Source organism: Pipistrellus hanaki (assembly GCF_964339955.1).
Source record: "Pipistrellus hanaki genome assembly, chromosome: 11".
NCBI classification, from domain to species: Eukaryota; Metazoa; Chordata; class Mammalia; order Chiroptera; family Vespertilionidae; genus Pipistrellus; species Pipistrellus hanaki.
In genome coordinates, this window is record NC_140513.1 from 64,700,639 (window position 1) to 64,726,362 (window position 25,724).

General features: G+C 49.2%; 1 protein-coding gene across 1 annotated transcript in view; it reads left to right on the plus strand.

The window, feature by feature from the left end:
• Positions 1-22,420, plus strand: part of ACO1 (aconitase 1) — a 61,107-nt gene extending 38,687 nt beyond the window's left edge. The window contains exons 10-21 of the mRNA XM_084898948.1: positions 983-1,099; positions 1,863-2,022; positions 3,591-3,726; positions 4,539-4,623; positions 5,400-5,556; positions 6,915-7,039; positions 8,558-8,662; positions 9,528-9,670; positions 11,559-11,706; positions 16,446-16,568; positions 19,357-19,542; positions 21,737-22,420. Coding sequence (XP_084755074.1) covers positions 983-1,099; positions 1,863-2,022; positions 3,591-3,726; positions 4,539-4,623; positions 5,400-5,556; positions 6,915-7,039; positions 8,558-8,662; positions 9,528-9,670; positions 11,559-11,706; positions 16,446-16,568; positions 19,357-19,542; positions 21,737-21,850 — 1,599 coding nt within the window. The 3' untranslated portion in view covers positions 21,851-22,420. The remainder of the gene's footprint in view (positions 1-982; positions 1,100-1,862; positions 2,023-3,590; positions 3,727-4,538; positions 4,624-5,399; positions 5,557-6,914; positions 7,040-8,557; positions 8,663-9,527; positions 9,671-11,558; positions 11,707-16,445; positions 16,569-19,356; positions 19,543-21,736) is intronic.
• The last annotated feature ends 3,304 nt before the right edge of the window (positions 22,421-25,724 follow it).

Below are 25,724 nucleotides of genomic sequence, written 5' to 3' on the forward strand. Positions count from 1 at the left end.
AGGACTTCTATGAGGATCAAATTAAATGAGGCACGGGAAAATGCTTCACAGACATTTGGATCCAGTGTAGAATGTTTCCACCTGGCTGTAAAGCAAGTCCTGTTCCTGGGCTGAAGAAACTCCAAGGAGACTAGTCGCTAGGGAGAGGAAGCCAGGCATTGCTACATAACATCATTACCCAGATGAACACTAGCATATTAGCCTTTTATATATGTAGATGGGAAAGAAATGGAGGTGTGAACAGGTCAACTAGTTCTGATTTATCCAATGACTAAGCCTTCATTCATTTCCTAGGGTGCCAACTGAATCCACACTTTCCTCAGCAGCCAGGAGGAGAGCACACACTACCCTGTTTCCCCGAAAATAAGACAGAGGCTTATAATATATTAAATTTTTCTCCCAAAGTTGCGCTAGGTCTTATTTTCAGGGGATGTCTTATCTCTCCATGCGCTAGGTCTTATTTTCTGAGGATGTCTTATTTTCGGGGAAACACAGTACGTAGGTGGTGCCCTCATTTTCCTTCATATGACACTGAGGGAAGGAAGTGCTGCATTAGAGTAGGGCCCACTTCCTGGCATTGATGACTTGATGGCTGCATCCCTCCCAAATCATCTTAGAAAAGTATAATGGATTATGTATTGTTTCAATAAAAAACCCATCCCAGATCAACTTAAAATAAAAAGCATGTAGGAGCTGCTTTTCAAAGAGGGCTGGCTGGAAGGTGCTGGGCAGCAGCCACATGCCCACCTGCTCTTCCTGAGAGCGGCCTGGCTGCTTGCTGCCTACACTGCCTGCGTCACCATCTTCATCTCTGGAGATTCATCCCTTAGGAGTTAAAACGGACACTGACCTCCGTGGCTGTGAATGTGGCGGTGTGGCTGGTTTTTATGACCGCAGAGCTCTGAGATCTCTGACTCGGCTCCTGCTGTTTCTGCGTGGGAATAACATCAGTCCCACGCTTCCTTTCCTTCCGGGGCGGCAGGCGGTGGAATTAGATTTGAAGACCGTAGTGCCTTGCTGCAGTGGACCCAAGCGGCCTCAGGACAAAGTCGCCGTGTCCGACATGAAAAAGGACTTTGAGAGCTGCCTCGGAGCCAAGGTCAGTGCCGGGAGCAGGCGGAGGCCCTCCCCAACCTGGCCCGCCCCACGCTTGCTCACCTAATGCCCGGCTTCAGTCCACCCCGTTTCGAGATGACTCCTCCAGGAGCCTGGCCAGGGGGGCGGGTCTTCTCCATCCTGACGTCCTCAATGCTCCCTACCAGCCAGGAGGCCAAGCAGCCTCCTGAGAGCCTTTGGCCGTGTGTAAGCATGATCCAGCCCACCTTCTAGAGCATATCTGCTTCCACATGCAGCTCTCACATCCTTCCCTCTACTCGCCACGCTTGGCTGGCCCTTGTGCTGCTGTTCATTCCGTCCCCTGCTCGCAAGGCGGCCCCCGGCTCAGGGCAGACAGGCGTCTCTCCTTTGGAGCCTTCATGGCTGAATCTGACCCAAATGGCCCCTTTTTCTAAATTTCCATCTGGTGAGAATCCGTGACCTCATTGAACTACAATAATGCCATCGAATTCTACTGAGACTAACTTTAAACTAAATTTGTAGTTTTAACATGTCCGGTCTTTAGGTAGAAAGGAAGCAATTGCTAATTTCAAAGCTAGAGTAAGATTTAGAATGATGGCTGCTGATTGTAAAGATTTTAAAAGACTCAAGAGAACTTTAATTTTACTGTAGCATTTGGATTTTATTGGCCATGATATTTATGTTTTGTTAAGAATTGCCTTTTAATGTTATAGTTTCCAAAATATTTCTTCATCTTTTAAAGTGAGAAGTTTTCTTTTTGTATATCTATTTTTTTCTTCCTGTAGCAAGGGTTTAAGGGGTTCCAGGTTGCTCCGGACCATCACGACGACCGTAAGACGTTTATCTACAACAACAGCGAGTTCACCCTCGCTCACGGCTCCGTGGTCATCGCCGCCATCACCAGCTGCACCAACACCAGCAACCCGTCCGTGATGCTCGGGGCCGGTGAGTGCGCTGGAAACCCTCCCCATGGCATGTGGGGGACGTGAGGGTGGAAATCCCCCAAGACATGACCCAGGCGCTCAGCATGTGGGTCCCTGAACCTTGTCTTTCCCAGATGTAGGAATTTATGGGCCCACATATGTTTTCACAACAAATAGCGCCCAAAGCAAAGTACTTAAAGTGGAACAAATAATGCATAACCGTGGTTAGAATAAACCGGAAAATAAGTAGAAGAAAGCAAAGGAAGATGAATTTCTGGCACAGCCCAAAACCTTATGTCAGACTTTAGAAGAAAAAAAACGAATTTCCCACGCAAGGTGGTTCCCTGTCCCACCCTGCTGGGCCCTTTTGGTCCATGGGATTCAGGCTTAGGTTTGTAGTCAAGCGCACCTGAGGTAGGACACAGGCCTTGTCTGCAGTTCTGATTAAGGAGCTAACATTTGGGTACAGACTTTTGCTACTATAAGGTCTCCTTACATTTCCACATTTCTGAGCCTCCCCCATGGTTCCTCTTGAGCAGCACGTCCATAGATGATGGAGTTACAACAGCCCTTTCCCTACGAGCTGGACGGTGCACAGGAAAACCAAGGAGCCAAGCTGCTGCCCGCTAAGCTGGTTTTCTCTGGCACAGACCAGGTTCCTCAAGAGCAGTCACCAGCGAGTCTATAGCTTTCTGTGTCTCAACACCCCCTCTCCTCATTTCTTACCTTTTTAAATATTTTTTTTATTGATTTCAGATAGGAAGGAAAAGGGGGAGAGATCATCAGTGATGAGAGATAATCATTGATTGGCTGCCTCCTGCATGCCCCCTACTAGGGATCGAGCCCGAAACCCGACGTGTGTCCCTGACCGGAATCGAATCCAGGACCCTTCAATCCACAGGCCGATGCTTTGTCCCCTGAGCCAAACTGGCTAGGGCTCTCCTCGTTTCTTTCTGCCTCTGCGATACAGCCTCAGACAGAGCACCGGGGCCTCCGGGCCCCTGGATGGGCTGTGTTTGTGGAAGTCTTGTGGCCCACGAGCCCCTGATCTTCCCCTTTAAGACATTTTTACATCTAGACCGACTGTATTCCTCACCAGCCAGTGCACCATTCAGATGCTTTTAAAATGGGCCCTTCAGCCGAAGCCAGTTTGGCTCAGTGGATAGAGCGTCGGCCTGTGGTCTGAAAGGTCCCGGGTTCGATTCCAGTCAAGGGTATGTACATTGGTTGTGGGCACATCCTCAGTAGGGGGTGTGCAAGAGGCAGCTGGTCGATGTTTCTCTCTCATCGATGTTTCTAGCTCTCTATCCCTCTCTCCTCCTCTCTGTAAAAAATCAATAAAAAAATATATTAAAAGGGGCCCTTCAGATTAGAATTTTCATCCAAATAAAACATAGTTAGAAAGATTGCTCTCGGCCAGTGAGCTTTGCATTTCCAACAAGCAGCAGAAATAGCAGGAAGTGCCCACGTGAACGGGGCATGGTCTGGCAGGGGCCGGGAATGCAGACGGCAGAGCCAGTGTCTTTCCTGACTGTCCCGGGACCTGGAGGAGGCGGCCTCCCACAGTGTGCCTGTGTTTGCCATCCGCAGGCTTGTTAGCCAAGAAAGCCGTGGACGCCGGCCTGACCGTGAAGCCCTACATCAAAACGAGCCTGTCTCCTGGGAGCGGGGTGGTCACCTACTACCTGCGGGAGAGCGGAGTCATGCCCTACCTGTCTCAGCTGGGGTGAGGGACCTTCTTTTACCCGTCGCCTTTGTCGTGTCTTGTCGTCTGCCACATGTCCCTTGCTGTGTCACCTGTAACAGATGTAAGCTCATCTGATGGTATTTTGTCAGATGGTGAGTGACCTTTAACTAAGTTGACCAGACATCCCGTTTTTGACGGGACAGTCCCGATTTTTGACAATTTGTCCCAGCTCCCGGGGCTTTTTTAAAACGCTGAGGGAGGCGGGACAAATTGTTAAAAATCGGGACTGTCCTACTAAAAGCGGGTCGTCTGGTCACCTTACCTTTAACCTTCACATTGCCACGGAGTAGGACCCTCAGTGTAGCTAGTTGTCCATCATACGAGGGTGCCGGGGGCCAGCGCTGGCTCGGCACCGAGAGCTGCCCTTTGGTGAGAAAGCATTCTTACCCTGGCTGAGGTGTTCTCACTCCTCAGGTACTTCAGTTATTTGTTTCCAGACACAGTTTCCCCAGCTTCCCCACTATTCCTAATTCGGATGTCAGAGGTTTTATTCATGTGCATTGTCATAGTCAGAAACCCTTAGGAATATATGATAAAAATACCGAATAGAAACAATACGTGGCATATTTTAACTTTCACTTAGGCTTATTTTTATAATTTGCTCAAAAGGGAGTCTGATGGAATGGTCTAGAATGGATGAATAATGTATTCATCACGACGCTCCGGAAAGAACGCTTTAAGGGAACTGCGCTGGCCCAGGCTCCTTTCATGGGCTGCTCTCCTCTAAGGCAGCGCTCTCCGGGAGCTGTTCCAGCAGGGGGCGCACTGAGCATTCCGTCTTGTGCTTCTAGGTTTGATGTCGTGGGCTATGGGTGCATGACCTGCATTGGCAACAGCGGGCCCTTGCCTGAGCCTGTGGTGGAAGCCATCACGCAGGTAATTCCAGGGGCCGTGGGTCTTCAGCGCTGTGGCCTCTTCTCATATGATGTGTGACCAGAACACTGGTCATTTCAAAGAAGGTTTAGGGAAGCAGGGGATGTGATCAGATGTTTGGCCGTTGAGGCCAAGCTAAACTTCCTCGTTAGGTAACCTGGGCAGGTTAATGAGCCTCCCTTCACCTGAGTGGTCAGTACTGTCCACTGGAGGTGACAAATAGCACCTATTCCAGAGCCTGTGACGCTGAGATGAGAATGGACATCAAAGACAGCGCGGCGCCTGGACACAAGTGGGCATGAGTGCAAGTCCTGACTCCAGGGGGCTCCAGATTGTTTCATCTGAAAACTGGTTCCACGTCAGAGAAGCCTTCCCCCACAGAAGTCTACACTGACTTGCACTGGCTTAGGTTTTGCCCCATAAATTCTGTAACGTTGACAAATACTATTAGGTTTGCTTTGCATGGCTGCCTGGAGCTTTCAACTTTTAGGCCTCCCCACCTGTTCGTAGGCCCCAGGCAGCAAAATAACGGGGGTGTTGCCTCTGACCTATGGCATCTTCTCATGAGCAGAAACCGGTGACCACATCGCTCTGTGTCTTTTGACACTCATGGTCTCCCCCTGGGATACCCTGTGTGCTCTCCTATCGGGGAGAGGACCCGCGCAAGGGAAGCTCAGAGAGCTACGTCCTGGTGGTGGGAAAACTCAGCAAATGGCCTCAAATGAGCCGCCGGAGCGATCTCGTTTCCTGTGACCTGATTCCTCTCTCGCCTCTCCCAGGGAGACCTTGTCGCTGTCGGAGTCCTGTCGGGGAACAGGAATTTTGAAGGTCGAGTCCATCCCAATACCCGGGCCAACTACTTAGCCTCTCCGCCCTTGGTGATAGCGTATGCAATTGCTGGGACCATCAAGATCGACTTCGAGAAAGAGCCACTGGGTAAGACTTTGTTTACGGGGTTATAAATTTCAAATTTGAAAAGAATTTGAAAATGTAATTGAAAGGGAACTAGTGCTTTCCTTAATAAATAATGAAGCCTAGAACTTCCAGAGGTGAGGTGAAAAGGGAGGAGAGTCTTTTCTCTATTCCTCAATACACAGCCAGACGTAGCTGAAAGAATTAATGATTTCCCTAAGAGCGCGGGATGACAGAAAAGATGTACAGAGAGTCAGAGAGAGCTTGCTCTTCTGCCAGCTTCTCCAGTTCCCTTTTCCGTCTCCTGCTGTAACCTAACCACAGGCATTGCTTGAATATGCCTTCTGCGGCAACACCTTCAGGTAGTCCAACCTCCCCAAATTCAGACAAAAGGATGCTTTGTCTTCTTACCGCTGGTTTTCTTGCTTCCTGTCCCCTCCTCAATTCACTCTAAGCAAATTAGATTATATGACAACAATGCTCTTTCAATTCGCCTCTAGGAAATTATAACTTAGACGTACAGTAGGGACTCATTATATGTGTATTCCATATTTGCAGATTTGCCTGTTCACTAAAATGTACTTTACCCCCCAAGTCAGTGCTCATCGTGCTTCTGAGGTCATCCAGAGGCACGCACAGAGTGGGGAAACTGAGTCATGCCAGGCACGCCTTCTCCGCCCCCTACCGTCTTACCTCAGTGGCCGCCCTGTAAATGAGCGACCTGCCCATGGGCTCCTCCTGCCAGGTGTTTGCACTGTTGTGCTGCTTGCAGGCGATGTCACTGTTTCAGATGGCCCCCAGGAGCAGGGGTCCTCAAACTTTTTAAAGTGGGGGCCAGATCACGGTCCCTCAGAGAGCTGGAGGGCCGGACTATATGAACTACTAATTCCTACTGTAACACCTCGGCTGTGCTCACTGCCCAAAAAACCTGGCGGGCCGGATCAGACTCCTCTGCGGGCCGCATGTGGCCCGCGGGCCATAGTTTGAAGACCCCTGCCCAGGAGGGTGCGGAGCGCTGTGTGGTGACCCTAAGCCCAGGGGTCTGTGAGGCGTCTGTGCTAAGTAGGCTTCCTCAGGCACAGTCATCGAGCCCTTGGCAGGGAGTTCAGTGTTAATGCACCAACGACGTGTGTTAACTAAGGCGTCTGTAAACGAAACACATAAAGCCAGGCTATATACGGATTAGCTGACCGAAATGTTGTGGCTAGAGGCTCAGACACCGGCCCTGTGTTTCCTCAGGCCGTGATTTAGGATTCACCCTGTAGTGTCGGCATGGACTGGATAGATATAACTACCGCCAAGAACAAGACTCGACTGTATGGGATTAAAGAAAAAAGGGTGTGAATGAAGTTTTTCATTAATAAACATTTCTCCTCCCCCAGGGGTGAATGCAAAGGGACAGCAGGTGTTTCTGAAGGATATCTGGCCAACGAGAGAGGAGATCCAGGCGGTGGAGCGTCAGTACGTCATCCCTGGGATGTTCAAGGAGGTCTATCAGAAAATAGAGGTGAGGGCCCGCCCGCCCGCCCGCCCAGAGAATCTGAGGGCCCGCTGCTCCTTAGTGTCAGCTCTGCAGACCTGGAGGCTAATAGGGGCGGAACCGGTTCATGACTCCCTCTTCGGAGAATAGGGAAGTGGCTCTCAGTCATTTTTCTCTGTAACTCACAGTTTTACAAACCCCACGCCCCCCAGATGTGCCATATGTAGACAGGTGGGCGGGGAGAAAGGCCTCAGGTTGTGTGTGGTTCCCAGCCAGCTCTCCATCACTCTCCCTTTCTCAGGCCCCCGGGGCTCTGGCGTCCCCACCCCCAGGTGTCACTGAGGCAGAGTCGGTTGGGGGACCACACCTCTCACAATTACTTGGATGCTTAAGAATAAATAAATAAGCAAACAAACCAACAAATACATAAAAGCCACTCAGTAGAAAGCACCATACTGCTTCAATAAATAAACCTTTTTGAGCATTTTACAAGTAGGGATAAAATGTATGGGGCTTAGTACTATTTGTTGAGACCCTTGGATGTTATTTCTTTCCCTGTTTTCTGTGTAAGGCTGACTCACAGCCTGCTGACAAGGGCTTGGGTTTGAAACCAGACGGCAGACTCTCTAAGGTCCTCCCCACAGCAGCCCTTGGGAAACGAATGGTCTGAGGGAGTTTGGTGGGCATTGCATTAAATGTATGCATTCAGAGGCTGAGTTAATGGACCTGTGGAGAGACTTCAAGCTAATTTGTATGCAAAGCAGTTGTGATTGGCTAGCCAATGACCATGTGACCTGAAAGTCTACTTCCCCAAATTTTCAGAGATTAAATGATTTCCCTTCGCTACAAATCTGGGTTATTTTTTCTTAAATTACATTTGTAAGTACATGGATTAGTTATCTCTTGCTATACAACAAATTACCTGGAAACTTAGTGGGTTAAAACAGCAAGCACTTATTATCTCACAGTCTGTGGGCCCAAGGGTGGCTTAACTGGGTGGCAGGCCTCCAGTCCGATGTGAGCTGGGGAGCTGCACCTGTAAGGGCACTCACGCAGTGTGACGGGCCCAGCGCCTCAGGGCTGCTGGGCCAGGGGCCTCAGTTCCTCATGACCATCAGCCACAGGCCTTGCTGGTAGTCTCCACCCAGCTCACGGCATTGCAGCTCACACCATTAGGGTGAGTGAGAAAGCAAGAGGGGCGGAGGGACATAGAAGGCAGAGTCTCTGAATAACCTGACCTTGGAAATGAGTCACACTCAGCAGGAGGGGCTCCCTTTAGGGTGTGAATCCAGGGGTGGGGACAGCTGGGGTCCTTGAGGGCTGCCTGTCGTAGTGCATGTGAATTGTTAAGTTAGTTAGCATGGCACTGTCTTAGTATAAAGGAATTCTTTTGTGTGACTAGAATAAGAATGGTTTATATTGTACTCGTAGCTCAAATATGTGTTATGGGTTTATGTGTTAAAGTTTCCTTGTACTAGAATGTAACTGGATTGGCCTTTTTTTTTTTCGTTTTTTTTTTTTTCGTTTTTTTTTTTTTTTGTAAAGACTGTGAATGAAAGCTGGAATGCCTTGGCAGCCCCATCAGATACGCTGTATTACTGGAATCCCAAATCTACATACATTAAGTCACCACCGTTCTTTGAAAACCTGGTATGACTTTTTATTTTTAACAACCTGAATTCTTCAAAAGGTTTCTTTCCTTATAACATCTACTTTATTACCCCATACCTTGTTTTCACCAACTGTTTCATTCCAACCTCCACAAGCCCAAGCGCATGCCCCTGGGGAGGGTTAGGGGAGCATGGGAGTGGCTGGAGTGAGACCTCAGTTTCTCTGTCCGGGCTGGTGTGTGGGTGTAGAGACCCCTGGGGATCCAGTGCCACCTGGGCATGGTCTCGGTGAAGTCCGAGGGCTGTTCCGGGAGCATGCAGGCCTGCCATCTCTCGCCCTGAGACCCACTCAGACAGGGAGCGCTTCCCAGAAACTGCTGGTCAAGGAGTCCTTGCTGGCCAGGGCGGGTCCCTCTGGGGAGGGGAGGGGATAGAAGTCGGAGTTCTGTGCACGTGAAGAAAGAGAGTGCCATTTGCAGCTGCTTCCCTATTGCTTTGGAAGGGACAGGGCCAGTACTTTTCTAAGCGCCCCTGATAAAACTGAAAAGAAAAAACACCCTAGAATTTCCTGTGTACTGATTAGGGCTGTCGCCTGGTTCAGTCCACAGAGCACCACCGTGGAGACTTCCCTTGTGACTTGTTGGCAGAAACCTGGGCCAACCCTACTTGTTGCGTTCTCTCTTTATATAAAGAGAGAACGCAACAAGTAGGGTATATATATATATTTTTAGGGAGAGAGGAAGGAGAGAGAGATAAAAGTATCAATGAGAGAGAATCATTGATCGGGTGCCCCCGGCACACCCCCCACCAGGGATCAAGCATAAAACCCCGCGCACGAATTGAACCAGCTTCTCTCGGTGCACGGGGCCGCGCTGGCTTGGCTGACTCGTTGTGTTCCTTGCTAGACTTTGGAGCTGCAGCCCGCTAAGTCTATTGTGGACGCCTACGTGCTGCTCAATCTGGGAGACTCAGTCACAACGGACCACATCTCCCCGGCTGGAAACATCGCCAGAAACAGCCCTGCTGCTCGCTACTTGACTAACAGAGGGTAAGCGAGTGAGGGGCGAGCTGAGGACCACTGAGGGCAGCGGGATGGCCAGGCCCACAGTGCTCTTCCCCTGGTCCCGTTGGAAGCAGACTGTGGCTCTTCACCGAACCCGGGCGCTAGGAAACCAGTCCGTCTTTCTGTTGGCTGCTTTGAAGCTTCTATGGGTGAATCCATCATCACGTGAGCCCTCTCAAGGGAAGCGGGGACATTCTTTGAGCAAGTGTTGTATGCATTCGGCTCAACTACCCTGTTTCCCCGAAAATAAGACAGTGTCTTATATTAATTTTTGCTCCCAAAGATGCGCTAGATCTTATTTTCAGGGGATGTCTTATTTTTCCATGCGCTAGGTCTTATTTTCGGAGGATGTCTTATTTTCCGGGAAACACAGTATCACTTCGTCCCCCGGCTTGCCAAGTAGATAAAGCACAGGGTCTGCTGTTAACCCGCGGCAGAGCCTGGCTGCATTGATCCGCTCAGCGGGAACATAACGTGAACTGCATTGCCCTTCCCGGCGGAGACGCACTCTTTACAGGGAACTGTTTCTAGGCCTGGCAGTTCACGCACGCACTCAGCAGTCCGATCTTGTACCGTTTTTGACAGGTGCTATACCAGCGTTTTCTGCTGTTAGCTGGCAGATCCGGATTCCTCAAAGCCATCCAACTCTCACTTTGAATGAGAATCATCTGGGAAGACTCCTGGTTCCCATCCCCACCTCCCCATCAGCTTCCTCTGGGAGGGGCCCAGAGCCAATTCGAGGAGCAAAACCCAACACCTTATTTTGATTGGTGATTGTTGACCTCTTTTGAGACATGGACTCTTTAGGGAATTGAGTAAAAGCAAATTTAATGCCTTCTCAGAAAAATGCACAGATCATAACATTTTGGGTATAATTTTAGTTGTTCCTGAAACCCACTTACAGGTTCTCTCGATCCTCAATTAGGTCTATCCTTTCAATCGCATTAACACTCACACTCATTTCCTAGCGTTTTAAGAAGCAGCCTGTGGAGGGGTCTCTGTGTTCGTGGTACAATGTTTCCTCTGACGTTCTCAGGTCCCCCCGGCCAGGCTTTTCTCTGACCTCAGGGCCAGGGGGAATAGCTGCTCTGCCTCCTTGGCACTGCTCTGACGTTTATCTTATGAAATTGTAAATCCTGTTGCCAGTGGTGTGTCTTCCCTTTCAGTTCAGTTTCTGATAACTGGGGGGTGAATCTGAACCCCCTTCTGGTTAGCTAATGGGTCAATAGTTTATGTTTCCCCCATTTGGAGCTCCACCTGACCCCTGACCAACTTACTCTGATTATTCATCTTTACTTTTTATTACCCATTTATTTTTAAGCCTCACTCAAGGCTATGTTTATTGATTTTAGAGAGAAAGGAAAAAAGGGAGAGAGAGAAAAAAAAAACACTGATGTGAGAGAGAAGCATTGACAGTTCACCTGCCGGATGTGCCTGGAGTGGGGATTGAACCCACAGCCCTTTGGTGTACAGGACAACACCCCAACCAACCGAGCCACCTGGCCAGGGCTTTCTTACTCGTTTTTGATATTTTAATTTTTGTGAAACTTCATAGGCTCTCTTACTGAATAAATGAAATAAATATTCCTATTAGAGTTCCTCCTATTTTTCTACCCAGATTTGTAAGGCAGAGGTTGGCCTGGGATAATATTTAGTTCCACCTTCCTTTCTCCCCAGCTCCCCTCAGCTCCCAGAGTGGAGGTTGGGATTGCACCCTCAGCTGCCTCAGTTGAGACTGTGGGAACAGAGTGCTGCCTGGGAGGGCGTTCTTGATAGAGGAGAGGAATACCGAGGTTCCTGTTTCCCCTTCCTTGGGGTAAGCTGGGGCCATCTTCCCCCATCACTGACGGCTCCCCTCCACTTGCCTTGGCAGCCTGACTCCGCGGGAATTCAACTCGTACGGCTCCCGCCGAGGCAACGATGCCATCATGGCCCGGGGCACATTTGCCAACATTCGCTTACTAAACAAGTTTTTGAACAAGCAGGCACCGCAGACGATACACCTGCCTTCTGGAGAAGTGGTGAGTATGGTGCCCTCGCCCGGCCCTGGCTGGCTGGGCGTCTCCCGGGTCACTCGCCTTCGCTCTTAGCTCCTTCCCTGCCCTCCTGCCTGTGGCTTCCTCCGCCCCGTCCCTGTGGAGCTCATCAGGGATGGGGGCGCCTTTAACCAGGGAACCTCCTCGTCCTGCTCAGGGGCTCTGCCTTTGGCCTGACTAAATCCGCTTTCCTGGAGCTGAGCTTTCAGAGGCTCTGACTGAAATGCTCCGAGGTCCGAGTGTTGGAGGGAATTCAGGCGAAGGTGGGGGTGTTTATCCAGAAGTGCTGTTTAGGGCTGCATTGGCATCTCATTGAGTTCGCCATCCCAGGAGGAAAGAAGGCATGTGGAGGCCTGCTCGGGTCCCACAGGGAACCCGTATGTGACCTGTGATGGTGGAATTGTCTGCTGGGAGGCATGAGAGAGGCCGGGAAAACCTGCCCTTTGAGTCAGGCCCGGGTTCAAGTCCCAGCTCCACCTCAGGCCAGCTGTGGCTCACAGCAGTGCCTTTCCCTCGGAGCCTGAGCGTTCCTGCCTGTGAAGCAGAAACTGCGCTGTCGCCCTCGGCAGGCGCCGAGGCTGAGACGCACACGGAGGGACACGTGAAACAGCCAGTCTGGTGTCTGCTCCGCAGTGTCACCTCCCTTCCCCAGGAATGTGGCGAAGCTGCTGGAAGCGGGCTAGGCCACTTGAGAAATAACCTTCCCAACCTATTCTAAAGCGATAACAGCTAATATCTACGTAGAACTTACTATGTCTCAGGTACTGTCCTAAGCTGTTTGCATGCATTGTCTAATATAATACTCGTAACAACACTTAGAAGCGGGTACCATAGTTACCCACATTTTAAGTTGGGAACCCACGGCATCGAGAGCTCATGTATCCCTCAGGCCGCAGGCAGAGACACGGAGTTTAAACCCAGGGAGTCCGGCTTCGAAGCCAGTACTGTTCACCGTGCCCCCCGCCTCGCCTGCCGCCGATCGTGTTTTTGTGAAGTCTCTTCACAGACAGTCACTGCTCACCAGGACCTGCACAGAGCCCGTGCTAGGGATGTTCGGTGGATCAGGGGTAATGAGCAAACTGTTAGATGAAGAAGGATACAGTTAAATGGCGGGACGCCCAAGAGACCAAGGGGAGGCCCTGCCGTGACAAGCACTGGGGCCTCCGGGCACTGATTGTCGCAGCGACCGTCACTTATCTGCGATTCCACCGTGACAGAACTTCCGGCCAGATGTTCGGTGCTTCTTAAATAAGGAGACAGAGCAGAGAAGGACAGACATTTGAGAACTCGAAAGACAGACCTAGGCTAAGGACAGGGAGGAAGGGAGAGAACACAGATAATGCAAAGAATAGAAGAAAACAGAAAAAACCTTGTTTCTTCAGAGTGATGAGATGGTTTTCTGTTGCTGTAAAGCAGGGGTGAGGAACCTTTTTTCTGCCCAGGGCCATTTGGATATTTTTAACATCATTCGCAGGCCATACGAAATTATCAACTTAAGAAGTCCCTGCTATAGTTGTCAAACATCTAATTAACTCACCCTAACGCCTTGGCAGGACCAGACCAAATGATTCTGTGGCCTTATATATCGCCCAGGGGCCAGACGTTCCCATCCCTGCATAAAGTAATTAGAGGGCAAGAAAGAGCTCTTTGAATTAAAAAAAAAAAAAAAAAAAAAAAATCCTTAAAAATTCCACAGGAAGAGTTGGTTAGTTGAAAAAAAATCTCTCAAAATATAGAGCAGAAATTAGAGAGAAACTAAGAAAAGTAAAGACTGAACTGAGGAATCCTAACATCTGACTGAAGAGAGACATTGAAGAGAGAAGAGTGGAGATGGTCGCACACTCCCATGAGGGAAGATGGAAGACTCCAGATTGCAAGGCCCCTGAGTGCCCAGCAGAGCGCCTGAAGATGACCTGCGCCAGTCACAGCCCTGGGGAGTTAAGATCAGCGGGGTTCTGGCCAGCGTGGCTCAGTTCATTAGAGCACGGAAGGGTCACGGGTTCCATCCCTGGCCCCACTCAAGGAGGCAACTGATCCATGTTTCTCACATCAATTTCTCTCTCCCTTCCTCTCTCTAAAAAATCAATGAACATATCTTTGGCTGAGGATTTAAAAAAGGAGATCTGGAAACTCGCGGAGAAGCTAAGACAGGTTATATACAATGTGCTGGAGATCAGAGGCCCAGAGACAACACTGGTAACTTAGACTGATTTCCCCCTTACAGGTCTGTCCTTCATACTCCAGTCAAATGAAATTAAAGTAATATATTCAGATACTCAAAAACGTAAAAGATATCCCTCAATTCCTGCTAGCTGACAGTGTTCCACCAAAAGAGAGGAAGGTGTCGGGTCCAGGGGAAGGCAGGGCTGGGAACCCCCAGGATGCGGGTGGAGGGCCCCTCGGTCCCGGGAGGTGCCCCAAGAGCGCCGTCAGCCCATACGGAGCAGTGCCGGCTCCAGGAGCGAAGCCCCATGGAAAAGACTTTCAGGGATGGATTGCCTGATACGACTGAGTGTCTTTTGAGGAGATTTGTGCTTTAGGCAGATCGTTTGGGGATTAATTAATGGGTAGGAACATAGAAACTGGTCAGCACACACACAAAATGAAAATTATTAATTTCAGTGAAAATAGTTTTTAAATTGCCAAGAAAGATAAGTCATAGTACATTACCTGACTCAGCAGTAAATAGCGTTTACATAATCATAATGCAAATACCCAATACTGACATACCAGCCATCTGAAGTCACTCTATCGGGAGGTCGGGGGCAGGAGAGGTGCAGAGGGATTCTTGGGAATGGTGCTTAAGAGAACCTAATCCTCATCAAACTAGGGGATGTGATGAAACTGGCGAAATGGAGAATGGACTGTTCACACCTAACACCTAGGAGTTACAGAGGCACAGAAGCACGAGAAACTTCCTAGGAGAGGGAGAGAGCACAGCTCCCACGCTAGCCGGGTTAGCGGGCAGCATGGCTCCTATAACAGCAGTCAGGAGACGGAATCCAGAGCTGCTTGGTCCCCCGGACCGGGGGTTTCATGACCTGCTCTGCCGTGGTGCTCAGCCTGCAGTAGTTCTGAAAGCAGATTCAAACTCAACTCCCACATTCTTAACACCCAACGCTGGTGACAGATCTCTCTGACAGTATCAGGCAGGGTGTTTCCTTCTGGTCTTTGAAGCAGTCTAGACCATTTGGTTGGACAGAGAGGCTTTTACTGTTTTTGTAAGTTTCTCTATTCATGAGCTCGGTCCAGCTGCACACATACAGACTTCCACCCAGATTTAGCCAAGGCCCTGGAGAATTAACCACAGGCTCCTGCGGTCCATCAAAACAGTAGTTTATCAATGCTGGCTTAAAGGTTTGATTAAATACCTTCCAAAGGGAGCACTCTCTAGAGCACATGTGTCAAACACAAGGCCCGCGGGCCAAATCCAGCCCGCCAGGCCTTGCAATGTGGCCCGCACCGCGCTGTCATCACTGCACTCCGCTGTCAGTTTATGACATTGTCAGTTTATGACTGTTCAGTAAACCATTCGGCCCGCGATTTAGGCTGGATTTTAGATTTTGGCCCCTTCTCTGATTGAGTTCGACACCCCTACTCTAGAGGGATTTTATTTTCCGACTTAGTAGCTGGGAAACACAGTTGTTGCATTGCTCCACCACTAGCAATGGCATGAGGTGTTTCTGTGAAGTCTCAGCTCAGTATTCAGAGTCCCTGTGAGAACAAATGAATCTATTCGGTATTTCTCATATGCACTTAAATATTCATCTTCTCCTGTCCTTTAATGCTGGGCATTAACCCATCAATATTTCTACTCTCTCTACCTTGACCTCTATGCAGAAGGGTGACTAATAAAAGTTTGCATTTTAAATGATTTCAGAACCTTACCTTCTTGTGCTTTGCTACCCTTCACAATTGACCATCAACGAGTCTCTGATATTGAGTTGAAACCCAGGTTTAGGTGGGATTCTGTGTTGGTTTGTTTTTTTTTAATTTTAAATAGTTCAGTCAATGGAAGAGGAAAAAACAATCTAATCTATTTTTCCTTTTTCCCTTGATGCCTTAGGATTTGAATGTTTTTCTAAAACCCTCACAACCAACCATTTCAGTTAAGAGAATATCTATGCATATAAAAGGCTAAGCAACCAGCCGACCTATTTGTAGGGATGATGCTCGCTGACCACCAGGGGGCAGACATTCACACAGGAGTTGTGGAGAGGCAGCAACTTTGCAGAATGCCCTCTCGCACTCTCAGACCCCTCAGGGGATGTCGGACTGCTGGTTTTGGCCTAATCCCCGCAGGCTAGGCTGAGGGACTCCACCCTGCTCACTCTGCAGACGCCCTCTGAGCCCCGGCACCGCCCCATGTGCGGCTGGCCAGGGAGGGACTGCAGGAGTTGGCTCCAGGACACGTCCAGCCTCTCTAGCTCAGTCCTGCCCCGCTAGTCACCTTCTAATTAATTTCCTTCCAATATGCACGAATCTGTGCACCAGGCCTCTAGTAAAATATAATTTGGTCGGTGTAGATAAATGGAGCTCATTGGGAATCTGTAGATCAGGCATCTGTAGACCAACCTGTGGACTGGCTGAGTTTTCCGTTGGCTTTGCACTGACCTGGCTCACTGCAGACCTCAGACCCTGCACACCCTCCCAGGTCTCCCAGGCCTGTGTCTGCACTCTGTGCCTTTACCACATCTGTAATACCTTCTGTTTCTCTTCCTCAGCTTGATGTGTTTGATGCCGCTGAGCGGTACCAGCAGGCGGGCCTTCCCCTGATTATTCTGGCCGGCAAGGAGTACGGCTCCGGCAGCTCCCGGGACTGGGCAGCCAAGGGCCCTTTCCTCCTGGTGAGTATGACATAGGGACATGGACCGGAAGTGACGCTGAGAGGGGCCAGGAATCCATCCTGGTGCTTTACTCTCCACGATGTGGAAGACAGCTCAGAAAAGCAGTGGCGTTTGTTCCTCCCCTGCCTCTTGGTGCACTGGCTTCCCTTCTCTCCGTGAAGAGTGATCTGGAGATGAAATGTTCCCTCAGACCAGACATGTCCCGGAACCGTGTTCTCTGGGGGTCGCAGTAGGGCAGCTGGGCGGAAGGTCTGTGCAGTCTCTGAAATCATATCCAAAAGGTTGTATGTCTTTTTCTAAGGGGGAAATTCCATGGTTTTCATAATGTTCTCAAGGCTGAGGACCCGACATTTGTTGAAGGCCATTGTCCCAGGTGAACAAGCCAGGGCTGCGGCTGCTGACCGGGCTGCCAGGGTCCTGGAAGGGGAACAGCCAGGAGCCTGAGCTTTGGGTAAACTCAGGGAATGTGCTTCCTACAGTGCTCTTTCCTGCCTGTGACAGTCTCCTTAGACTCAGCGGGAAGGACGCCCTCTCTCTGTGCGAACAGGACACTCTGTAGACCCTTCAGCCTTTCAGGGCTTGACCTGGAGGTTTCCCCAGAGGTGGGGCCACACCAGGCAGCAGAGAGCTCTCACCTCTTCAGCATCCTGCTGCCGGCTTCAATATTCAGGGAAGGCAAAACGACTTAGCTGATGTCAATGTAGATAACGTGTGGCTCCAGCCAATCCATGCACTTGGGAAACCCTAAATAGGTGGTATCCACAAGTACTGTAAACATGTGGCTGTCCGGCAGGCAGCCCCAGACAGCCAGGCTTCTGAAAATCTCTGACTAACCAACACCTTTTTTTTTTTTTTTTTTTTTTTTTTTTTTTTAAATCAATCATTTTGCTCTGTCAGGGGGAAAAAAAAAAAAAAAAAAAAAAAAGGTTATCTGATTATTTGGTAGTATGTCAGGGGTCTGCTCTTTTTAGAATCTGCTGAAAAGAACCAGAGAAAAGAAGGAAGAGGTTTGAGGAAGGGAACTGGTCACTAACAGTAGTGCCAGTCAGTTGGGTGGGAGGGAAGGAGAACCAGCACCCAGGGGGCGCTCCAGAGTCTAGACTTCGCTGTAGAGCTGCTCTGAGTCCTGGCTGCTCAGACACCATGTACTTCAACCTGTAGCTGCCCAGCCAGGGCCACTCAGCAGTCTCCCAGGTGAATTCATACAGAGAGGGTCACACAGTTGCGATCTGTGGCATTGACAGGCCTGCACAGCCATTTATACAGAACTAGGGACATGAATAGTATGCATTTACAAAGATTTATACTCTCCCCCTCCCCAATAACTATGTAATACATGTATCCAAAATATCTGTTATCCTGAAGAATCTGCCCTTCCTCCATAAATTTGTTTTTAAATTTGGAAACAGTCTTAGCCAGGTAGCTCAGTTGGTTAGAGTGTGGGCCTGATACCCCAAAATTGCAGGTTCAATCCCCAGTCAGGGAACATACAAGAATCAACCAATGAATGCATAAATAAAGTGGAACAACAAATCGATGTTTCTCTCTATATATATTTCTCTCTCTCTCTCCTTCTCTCCCCCCCCCCCTTCTCTCTAAAAGTCAATAAATAAATTTTTAAAATTTGGAAGCACCTGTGGAATATTTAAAAACACCTGTGCCTGAATCTCATCCCAAGAGATTATGGTTTAACGGGTAAGGAAAAAGGCCTTGGTGTCAGATTTTAAAAGCCTCCCTTGATGATTCTAATATGCAGCAAATTTGAGAGCCACTGCTTCATAGCCATGGTTTCCATGACTTGCAATGATCACTCTCTTCCTCCTCCCCACACTCCCTGCATGGGAATCTGCAGTAGATCGGGGGTAGTGGCCGAGATGCTACATTTTTAAAACATGTTTGTTTGTTTATTTATTTGTATTGATTGATTAGAGACAGAGAGAGAAATGTCCACTGGTTGCTTTCTGAATGTGCACTGACCGAGGATCCAGCACAACCTTGGCAAATCGAATCGAGATGACTCTCTACCCAACTGAGCTACCCGGCCAGGACTCTAGGATTCTACATTCCTAACAAGCTCCCTGAGGGACCCTTATGCAAGGATGTTCTTAAGAGTGTACCCTAGATATCAAGAGACCTTTTAGGGGTACCATAATATTCTATTACAGTTAAGTAATATTTGAGAATAGGGTGTTTTAGTTAATCAAGTATCCTGGTTTATCGATCATTGTTGTGTATTGCCAGTTATACTGGTAGATTGCCAGTAAAATGTACTTCATAAATAGTTTAATGTCAAGATTATATTCCATAGAATTTGATTCTTGTAGCAGGAAGTATAAAAGCACACAGTAGGTAATTCTTTACTCTCTTGATAGTATGCTCTATAAGTTGCTTCTCTGATTAAGTCTTCCCGTGTCTGCCAGTGGGCCTACAGTCATAATAGACTTGATCCCAGGTACAGTGGAAGCTTGCTAAGAGGTGTTGCGTCGCACAGTGGCTCAGTGTGTGTTCATACTGCATGGGTTCAGAATGCTAGACACTCCCCTGACCGCCCGGCGTGGTGGAGGGGAATGAGAGCAGCCATTTAAGGGCTCACAGTGCCTGTTCTGTGTAGGCACTCATTTAGCACTGACTTCTGTGTTATTTATAGCGAGGGGGTAGCTCTCTGTGTAAATCATGACTTCAAAGAATGCAGCTGTGAGAAAAGTTTTGACTCAGGAAGCCTGTGGCTGAGTCTGTGTGTGTCTAAGGAAAACCCGGGCTGTGTCCAAACCCCTCTCTTGGTCCTCAGGGAATCAAGGCCGTGCTGGCCGAGAGCTACGAGCGCATTCACCGCAGTAACCTGGTCGGAATGGGCGTGATCCCCCTCGAGTACCTCCCCGGGGAGACGGCAGACACCCTGGGCCTCACCGGGCGGGAGCGATACACCATCAACATCCCAGAGAACCTCAAGCCACGAATGAAAGTCCAGGTCAAGGTGAGCCAGGGCCTCTCCAGGCCAGGGCCAGCTCCCGGGGACCCTGTGTTTGTAATCCATCTTGTTAGAAGGAAATCAGTGGGATTTGGAAGAAGGAAAAACAAAGGGTAGGACTAAATTAGACGTAAGAGTTTTTACCAGGCCCTTCTCTACCTGCCTCAGAACATACCACGTATTTCTGTTCATTCATAGAGTGATCAGTTCCATTCATACCTCAAGCCTCTCCCATTCCTCCCAGTGTCACTTAGTCCGGAGACGAGTGGTGAAAGCTCAGGGATAGGACAACTGACGCTGTCCCCATCCCTGAGTCTTTCCTGGGTGAGGAAAGGAGGACGTGCCCGCGCCAAGTTCCCAGGGGGGCTTAGACTCCCCGGCAGAGGCAGCTGCTGAGGTCTGTGAACAGGGTGAGGAGCTGGGCCCAGTGCCTCAGGGACCCCAACAAAACCGCTGACCTGACCTGAGGCACTTCCCTCTGCAGGGAGCCCTGAGAGAGGCTTGAAAGACCATGCCCCAGTCACAGTGACTACTGCCCAAACAGCCCCTTTCTAACTCTCCGATGCCTCTCCCGTCCATCACTCACACCCTCAGTGCCTCTCCCATCCATCGCTCACACCCTCAGTGCCTCTCAGATCCATCACTCACACCCTCAGTGCCTCTCACGTCCATCACTCAAACCCTCAGTGCCTCTCCTGTCCATCACTCACACCCTCAGTGCCTCTCACGTCCATCACTCACACCCTCAGTGCTCTCCCGTCCATCACTCACACCCTCAGTGCCTCTCAGATCCATCACTCACACCCTCAGTGCCTCTCCCATCCATCGCTCACACCCTCAGTGCCTCTCAGATCCATCACTCACACCCTCAGTGCCTCTCACGTCCATCACTCAAACCCTCAGTGCCTCTCCCATCCATCGCTCACACCCTCAGTGCCTCTCAGATCCATCACTCACACCCTCAGTGCCTCTCACGTCCATCACTCAAACCCTCAGTGCCTCTCCCATCCATCGCTCACACCCTCAGTGCCTCTCACATCCATCACTCACACCCTCAGTGCCTCTCCCATCCATCGCTCACACCCTCAGTGCCTCTCAGATCCATCACTCACACCCTCAGTGCCTCTCACGTCCATCACTCAAACCCTCAGTGCCTCTCCTGTCCATCACTCACACCCTCAGTGCCTCTCACATCCATCACTCACACCCTCAGTACCTCTCCCGTCCATTACTCACACTTCAGTGCCTCTCACGTCCATCACTCACACCTCAGTGCCTCTCACATCCATCACTCACACCTTCAATGCCTCTCAGATCCATCACTCACACCTCAGTGCCTCTCCCGTCCATCACTCACACCCTCAGTGCCTCTCACATCCATCACTCACACCCTCAGTGCCTCTCCCGTCCATCACTCACACCTCAATGCCTCTCCCGTCCATCACTCACACCCTCAGTGCCTCTCCCGTCCATCACTCACACCTCAGTGCCTCCACCGTCCATTACTCACACCCGCAGTGCCTATCACGTCCATCACTCACACCCTCAGTGCCTCTCAGTGCCTCTCCCGTCCATCACTCACACCCTCAGTGCTCTCCTGTCCATCACTCACACCCTCAGTGCCTCTCCTGTCCATCACTCACACCCTCAGTGCCTCTCCCGTCCATCACTCACACTGCAGTGCCTCTCCCGTCCATCACTCACACCCTCAGTGCTCTCCTGTCCATCACTCACACCCTCAGTGCCTCTCCCGTCCATCACTCACACCCTCAGTGCCTCTCCCGTCCATCACTCACACCCGCAGTGCCTCTCCCGTCCATCACTCACACCCTCAGTGCCTCTCCCGTCCATCACTCACACCCTCAGTGCTCTCCTGTCCATCACTCACACCCTCAGTGCTCTCCTGTCCATCACTCACACCCTCAGTGCCTCTCCCGTCCATCACTCACACCCGCAGTGCCTCTCCGGTCCATCACTCACACTGCAGTGCCTTCCCATGTGGATGAGTCGCTGGGGATGTTTAAAATGCAGCGTCTGAATCAGGGTCTGGGCGGGCCTGAGACCCCCACGTCCCCAGGCAGTGCCAGTGTGCGGTCCCCTCTGGTCCAGTCCCCGGTGCTGACCCGGGCGGCACATGCTCCTCCTCCTGAGCTGCCCCCCTGCTCCCCAGTGACGCTTCTCCGCTTCTTTGTCTTCGAAGCTGGACACCGGGAAGACCTTCCAGGCAGTCATGAGGTTTGACACCGACGTGGAGCTCACTTACTTCCGCAACGGGGGCATCCTCAACTACATGATCCGCAAGATGGCGCAGTAGCCCGGTTTCCCAGGAGCCCTGCCCGGAGCTGCCCGGAGCGTGCGGTGCCGGCCCCCAGCCCGGTGCAGAAGCCAGCGCCCTGCCCCGCGGGTGCTGCCTGGCAGATGGAGCCCAGGGCACTATGTTCCCTTCCTCCAGGCACGGGCAGCAGTTCCTCCATTCTCCGTTTTTAATCTTTTTACCTTTTTCTAGAATTTGGAACCTAGCGTGGTGGAATGTCAGTAGTGCCAGAAGGAACGGAGCTTGTCTTTAAAGTGACCGATCATAGAACATTGATTTTTTACTCTTGGCCTGTGCCTGCTCAGCTGAACACAGAGAGGTGTTCTCAGAAGGAACGCCCTGTCCTCTGCCTCTCGGTTCTCCTCGGCTCACCTGTTACTCTGTGTTAACTGACAGGGTAGATGTGAACTTCTGCAACTGCAAATCTCAGTGGTGATTGCCACTCCCCCCTCCCCTTTCCCTCCCAGTGAATGATCCACACACCTGTGGACAGGTCAGAGGTTAACACTTTCTGATTATGTAACTTTCTATCGATCGATCCCCATTAAAGAAATGTGAAGTTTTCTTTTACTATCTTTAAAATTTTTCCCTAGGAAATTCTTTTCATTTGTCCAGAGGATACCTTTGTTTGGAGGTGGTTTGGCAGAGAGTGACAGATATTTCTAATTTGAATAAAATTAAGTCTATTTTCAAGGAAAACCTTTTGACTTTGGGGTTGAATTCTGCTGTGCGCGTGGCTAACGTTTTGGGCTATTGAGAACAGAGCGAATCTCAGACGTTAGCTTCCCAAAGCCTGGCTGACCTTCAGGTTCTCCTGTTTTTACAGCCACGGCAGTGATCTGCGGGGAACATGGAGGGCTGGGAGCCAGCATGGTCTCGGCCCTGTTGGGGAGCAGACAAGCAGGCAGCAGGCAGTGTAGTGAGCAGGTCATCACTTTGATTTGTGTGTCCTCTAGTTATCTGGTCGTTTTCATTTCTGAATTTGTTTCAGGGCACATGTCTCTCATTCTGTGCCGGCAGCAATAATAAAATGTAGACTTAAGTGGCTCAAACATCAGAAACTTATTTTCTTCTAGTTATGGAGGCTAGAAACCCAAGATCAAGGTTCCAGCCAATTCATTTTTCTGGTAAGTGCTCTTTCCTTCTGCTGTATGCTCCCGTGGCCTTTCCTTAGAGCAGGCACAGAGAGAGGAAGAACTAGCACAGATCCTCAGGAGCCCTCTAGGAAACGGAGAGTGAGGTATATTTACACCAGAAGTACCGGTAGGTGGAAATGAGAAGTGCTATAAGAAAGAGAGCTACAAAGGGTTACGGGCATTCAAAAGAGCCTGCTGCCAGCGGGGGAATTCGGGGCAGGTGGTATGGAGGCAGCAGAAGGGAGGAGACAGATCATCAGTTGCAGCACATGAACAACTTTCCCAACAGGAAAAATATTACCAAGCCAGGTCAGCAAAAGTGAACAATGAACAAAGGGGAAGAATGGGAAATAAGGTTGGGAAAATAAGTGGGTGCTATATTTGAAAACTCTTTCACATCAAGAAAATTAGGGGCCTGGCCAGCATGGCTCAGTGGTTGAGTGTTGACCTATGAACAACAACAAAAAAAAGGGCAGAAAATATTTATCAACAATTGATTCTAAAAATCAAAACAAACAAGGAATCTAGTGAACAAAATAAACTGATGAATAAAGTAGAACCAGGCCTGGAAACCTGGAACAGAGTGAGGAATCTCAGAGGGAATGGGTGAGGGGATGGGAAGAGATTAACCAAAGAACGTTTATGCCATAAGCATTCCTTGTGAACACAGACAATAAGGTGGTGAAGAACCGGTGGGGGGGGGGGGGGGGGGCAGGAACCAGTTGGAAGAGGCAATGGGGAGGAAAGAGTGCACATCTGTAACACTCCCAACAATAAAGATTTAAATATAAAAAATAAAACCATGCCGAAACCGGTTTGGCTCAGCGGATAGAGCATCGGCCTGCGGACTGTAAGGTCCCAGGTTCGATTCCCATCAAGGATTCCCATGTACCTGGGTTGCGGGCACATCCCCAGTAGGGGGTGTGCAAGAGGCAGCTGATCAATGATTCTTTCTCATCGATGTTTCTAACTCTCTATCCCTCTCTCTTCCTCTCTGTGAAATAATCAATAAAATATATTTTAAAAAAATAATAAAATAAAACCAAAATCTTTTTTCTTAGGTTAGAGATTTAAGCCCTTTTGTAACATATTAGAAATACATCTTTTTTAATCAACTTATCATGAGGCATAACAGACCACTAGTTAAAACACTATCATTCTACTCTTCTAAGGAAACAGCACAGAAAACAAAATGGCCAGATCCAAGGGGTCTTTTTAATTTAATTACAGAGTAAAATTATTTGGTAAATTTGAAAGGTCTAACAATTAGACAAAAAGTAAAGTATTCCTATACCAATCAAATCATAGAGCTATTTAAACATATTTATGAAGTTCTTAACATCATGGAGCTAAGGGTCAAGTTATATCACATAGAAACATCAGGCACAGACATTACATGTACAGAATGAACAGCTGTGTTAAATCCACACACCGAGGAATTCACACTGAAGTCTGCACACTGAAGAAAGAGGTGATCCTGTCATGTCATCAATGTTTCTCTGTTACTCTGCCTCAATTTACACAAAGGCAAATGCTTACCTTCTTGTAGAACTGAAAGCAACACCGACCTGCCTCCATCGCGACAGAGGAGCCCACAGCTGCCATTTCCTCCATAAGGAGCCTCTCTTGGTTACGAATATTAATGGAGTCAGGGTCATTGGCAGTAGAATTCTCGGGCCTACATCTGCAGATTCCATTCTTTCAAAGTTAAAGGGGAAGATCTTGATTGCTACCACTCACTTCCCTGGTAACAGGAGGTCAAGACAGTTTGCAGATTAATAGTTTTCAAGTCAAGTTTGTTATAAAGTGGAAAAGAGTGTAGGATTTCCTCAAACAATTAAAGATGAAACTCTCATTTGACCCAGTCACCCCACGTCTAGGAATATAGCCCAAGAAATCAGAAACATCCCACTTCTAGGTATATATCCCAAGAAATCAGAAACACCCCTATGTTCATAGCAGCACAATTTATAATAGCTAAGATTTGGAAACAGCCTAAGTGCCCATCAGCAGATGAGTGGATTAAAAAATAGTGGTACATCTACACAATGGAATACCACACTGCTATGAAAAAGAACTCTTACCATTTACAACAGCATGGATGGAGCTGGAGAGCATTATGCTAAGTGAAATAAGCTGTCAAAGAAATATAAATATCACATGATCTCACTCATATGTGGACTATAATGAACAATATAAACTGATGAACAAAAATAGGTCCGGAGACATAGAAGCATTGAACAAACCATCAAACCTCAGAGGGAAAATTGTGGGGGAGGCTGGAAAGAAGGGTAGGAGACCAAAGGACTTATATTCATGAGTATAAGCAAAACCAATGGACACAGACAGTAGGGGGATAAGGGCATGTGCTGAGGGTGGGAGCTGCTGGGGAGAGGTCAATGAGGGGGAAAGGATACATATGTGATATTTTAAACAAAAAAATTGATTTAAAAAGTTTGATATACATCAGTATTAACCCACCGCGTCCTGGCAAACAGCGTGCTTTCATTTTCTGTCTCTTTCTGGAGCTTGATCCTGATTCAGCAGAGACTCCACAGGCAACAGGAAAGATGGTGGCATTAAAAGGTTCATTTATACTTTTGTAATAGTTCAACAGTGGTCTTATTTCTGGGCAATTGCAAGCCATGCAAGGTTGGAAGCATCATAACTTAAATGGATGCTAAGACTCAAATGATAAAAAGTAAAGGGAAAAAACCTCTGGGAATAGCCAGGGGCAT